Source organism: Juglans regia, chromosome 6 (genome assembly GCF_001411555.2).
Source record: "Juglans regia cultivar Chandler chromosome 6, Walnut 2.0, whole genome shotgun sequence".
NCBI classification, from domain to species: domain Eukaryota; kingdom Viridiplantae; phylum Streptophyta; class Magnoliopsida; order Fagales; family Juglandaceae; genus Juglans; species Juglans regia.
Genome location: NC_049906.1, coordinates 16,725,061 through 16,729,344, shown reverse-complemented (window position 1 = coordinate 16,729,344; position 4,284 = coordinate 16,725,061). Strand labels below are relative to the sequence as shown.

General features: G+C 39.2%; 1 protein-coding gene across 1 annotated transcript; it reads left to right on the top strand.

Annotated features, from left to right (window-relative positions):
- The first annotated feature begins 1,701 nt into the window (after positions 1–1,701).
- On the top strand, positions 1,702–2,533 carry LOC108994693 (17.9 kDa class II heat shock protein-like). The gene has a single exon (XM_018970004.2). It carries the CDS (start codon positions 1,808–1,810, stop codon positions 2,279–2,281), a length of 474 nt encoding a protein of 157 aa, XP_018825549.1. The 5' UTR covers positions 1,702–1,807; the 3' UTR covers positions 2,282–2,533.
- The last annotated feature ends 1,751 nt before the right edge of the window (positions 2,534–4,284 follow it).

Below are 4,284 nucleotides of genomic sequence, written 5' to 3'. Positions count from 1 at the left end.
AGCGGTCAGGAATGGTTAAGTAACTTCTGATGTTGACGTCGGACAACATCGCGTCAATCTCTGCATCTTGAGGCTAAGACTCCTGGTGGACCTCTTCTCCTTCGGGGTACTCCCATCTCGAGCCAGAGACTAGTCCCTGATGTGAGTGGTGTGACTAAAGGCTGACAATACTTCTACTGGTCGTACGTGCCTGGAAACTGCACAAACTCTCGTCAAGGTGTAGCACGCGATACGCCGATAGGAACTCCCGAGCTGTCAGGTCAGGGTACTCCTTAGGACCGGAGTTGAGTACCCTCTAGTAGATATTGCAACTGGCCACCTGGAGTCATCAGGCGTTCAGATGGAGCTATGCAAGGGCCAACCCCAAGAGGTTGAGAACATCGTGAGTAGAGCGGCAGAACAGGAGGCAAAGCCCGTTCGCGAACATGAAGGGGTAGAGTACCACGCGGACCGCCATTCTGTCGTAGTCCACAGCAGGTTCTCGACACCCTGGGATGTTGTACTTCATCCTGAACGCCCAAAGGTCATCGGAGGAGACCAAAGACTCCCAACTCTTCCCGAAAAAGTTCAAAGGCTTAGCTCTGAATGAACTTTTAAGTGCCCTGGGAATTGCTGAAGACGGTTGTGAAAGTAAAGAAGAAGGACATGGAAAGCTCAAGGAACAAGGGAGACCGCGACAACAAAGAGCTCAGAGAAGGTGAGAGGCAGCAATGGTGGAAATAGACAATCCCTTATCGAATAAATTTGAGTTTAATAATGAATGAACAAAAGCGCAAGAAATAAGAGAAATGATAGTTGCAGTCATGAGTGTGTAAGTAACGTATAATAATTTTGAAAAAAATAAAAAATACAGAATCCACATAAAAAAAGTACTATTGTAATAATAAATTCAACTTTTTTGTACAATAAAATAACTATGTACAAAAAATAAAGAGAAAATATACTTACATTGCGTAATTCTATGGGACCCACTATAGCGATTATATCACTACTCAAAAATAAAAGCACATACCACACTGGACGAGAACCAAGAAGTTACAGCGGCGGTCAACGAAGCAGGGTAGAAAGCAGCCAGATTCCTACATTTGCTGCCGATTCCCCCGGCAGTACGGATGAAAGTAAATTTGAATTTTACACAACTGTCATTTTATAATTAATTTTCAATCAATCATTATAATTAAGCCAAGTTATTAAAAACTATTTCAATTTTAAAATAAAAATATAAGATAATAAAAAAGTATTATAACTTTATCATGTTGATCAATTTTATGATTGAATAACGCCACATGAGATCTTGAGCAACATTAATATACAGTATACTCTTTTTCTAAAAAAATATATATATAATATATTCTTAAGAAAAATCTTAGATGAAAGTTTTATATCATACATCTTTACTTAATTAATATAAGATTTATTATTTTATTTTTTTTATCTTAATATTTAAAGAGATGTATTAAAATAAAATAAAATAAAAATAATAAATTGTACTCTATAGAGATTACTTATAATATTTCTCAGGTCATAAATCCTGCAAAAGAAAGAATTTGGACAAAAATAAAACTTTCCACGTCATTCTGGAATCGCACCGTGACTTCATACAACGGAACCTCCTGGAGCCTTCCAATCTCTCCTATGTCCCTCTAGAACTTTCCCCTTTCGTACATCGCCCCAACACTATAAATCACCGGAAGCACCTAACCTTTTTTCTCAGTGAAGTTCGTTCGATTCCATCTTGAAAGTAATCCAAAAACTTGTCTAGCATCTCGTGTGTCAGTGACGAAACCAGCCAACTTAGAAGAGAGAAATGGATTTCAGAATCATGGGTGTGGATTCTCCACTGTTCTCCACCCTGCAGCAGATGATGGACCTGGCCGATGACACCGACAAGTCGTCCTTCAACGCTCCTACACGCACCTACATGCGCGACGCCAAGGCCATGGCCGCCACTCCCGCCGATGTCAAGGAGTACCCAAGCTCCTACGTCTTCATCATAGACATGCCGGGGCTCAAGTCCGGGGATATCAAGGTCCAGGTAGAGGAGGACAATGTGCTCGTGATAAGCGGTGAGAGGAAACGGGAGGAGGAGAAAGAGGGAGCCAAGTATGTGAGGATGGAGAGGAGGGTGGGCAAGTTCATGAGGAAGTTTGTGCTGCCTGAGAATGCCAACACAGATGCTATCTCTGCGGTTTGCCAGGATGGCGTGTTGACTGTGACTGTGGAGAAGCTTCCGCCTCCAAAGCCCAAGAAGCGCAAGAAAATTGAGGTTAAGCTTGCATAAACGCAGTGGTTGGTAATGGGTCTTGGGTGACTCGATGGGGTTTGCCCATTTAGTTGGATTATGGGAATAATTGAGTATTTTGTTCTTAGTGTGTTCTATCATTGCTTGCAAGTGGATTTTATCTTTTATCATTGTTTGGGTTTGTGTTAAGAAAATTGTTCTTACCAATGAAGAATGTGCTATATGCTATGATATTGTAGTGCCGACAACCAAATTCCTTCAGAAGCAGGGGCTGCTCTGTTCATTGGTTAATGCGACGTGTTTAACTCCTTCAATGAAATGGTTCGGTTTATTTTTTTTTATTTTTTTTTGAAAAAAAGAGACGAAATACCGTAATAAAAACTCTTGCTCATAATGAAGAAATACCGTAATAAGCAAAACAAATCACCTGAGAAACTTATAATTATAGCACTCAGGTTCATAGAAAAACACAACCCCCATAATCCAAACCTTTCTCAAGAACCACTTTCCATTTCTAACCAAATTAAAAATGCCAAAACATAAACAAAGTAATTAAGTTCTAACATATGGAATATCCAGTTTGTCCGTGCGAATAATTCCTTGAATGTATCTTTGAATGGAATCCAGTCCAGAAAATTCTGTCACCGCACCTCTTTGTTCTTTGTTTTGTCAAAAAATCTGTTACCATATTTACTTCTCCGAGTATGTGTCTAAACCGAACATTCAGTTCACATGCTAACATGTTAATCTCCTCCTAATAATCTCAAAGAAATCCAAAGAAGTTTTGGAGATTACCCAACTAGGAACTTGAAATTGAGAAGGCAATGTTCAACCAAGAATCTTGTAAGATTCTGTAAAAACTAAGACAAAATCAGCTGACATGCAAAACAAATACTCTGGCATCATCCTCCATTCAAATCACTAGCTTTCAAAAATATCTTTTTTCATTTTTCATCCAACCTGAAGCGATTTATTACGTGAATGCAGTTAACCATTCATTATGGGGGAGGTTTCGAGGTATTTAAAGTCTTAGTTTGCACATGAATGAATTATTACCGGTGCATGATGGTGATTCAGATTTCGATACAGTACTTTACGTATTGATTCATAAAATAATAAAAAATATGTAAATAGAAATAAATAAAAAGAGACAGAAATTTACATAGTTCGACATAAAAACCTACATTCACAGATTGTTTGGAAGCAAAATTTACTATGATTTGTAATTTTACAATCTCTCATGGTTTTACATGTCACTCAATACAATGAAAGAATTTAGCCTAAGCATCTAGAAGTCCTCTCCAGCCTGTGGAGAGTCCCCTCTTTAGGAGCCTGAGCAACCTTTCTTGCCTCATCTATTCTTTGCCTTATCTATTCATTTTATCTCTTCCCTTATTAGTAATAATAGATTTTCAAAGGACTAGATTCAGTCAATTTAGTTCCTAACAAATGCCTGTGATTCTTAAGGTCAACTTGTTTATCAAGAAGTTCTTGAGAATCTTCAAGTCGATCGTGATGGAGGTAACCTGTAAGAAATTACAGAAAAAGCAATTTGGAAACTGGTCCATAGTTTATCACTGTTATGCAATGCAATGGTGGTCTCAATGAGCGGTCCTCAAGAAGAATATGTGGAATTTGAAGTAAGGGCCTTCGAGGATGGGCTTCTGTGAAGTTTGTAAGAATATTTGCGTGATAATTAAGTGTACTGATGATTGTATGTAACAGTTAGTGAAGTGCACATATTTCCGTGCTCGGTGATCATTTTTTGTTTTCGGGTGCATCAGTGGATTTTGTCCTGTGCTACGATTTTCTGTTGGTGTTTAATGTTTATGTTTCGATGTAGATGCAAGAGTTTGTTTGTAGTAATTTGCGCTTAAGCGGTCAAGGAGCTCGTCGATCCCCTAGATCCATCTTAGGCAATTGCTGAGCCCATTGACTCGTTCCCGAAGGACACCCGTGTGAGGCACTCATAGAGCTCAAAAAACTCGTTTCCGAAGGTAGCCCGTTGGCGGCGGTTGTGGCAAGCCGAGACACTCGGCTTG

Bases quoted from the DNA above. Each gene is read 5' to 3' on its own strand.
- LOC108994693 (XM_018970004.2), top strand. From the start codon at position 1,808: ATGGATTTCAGAATCATGGGTGTGGATTCTCCACTGTTCTCCACCCTG.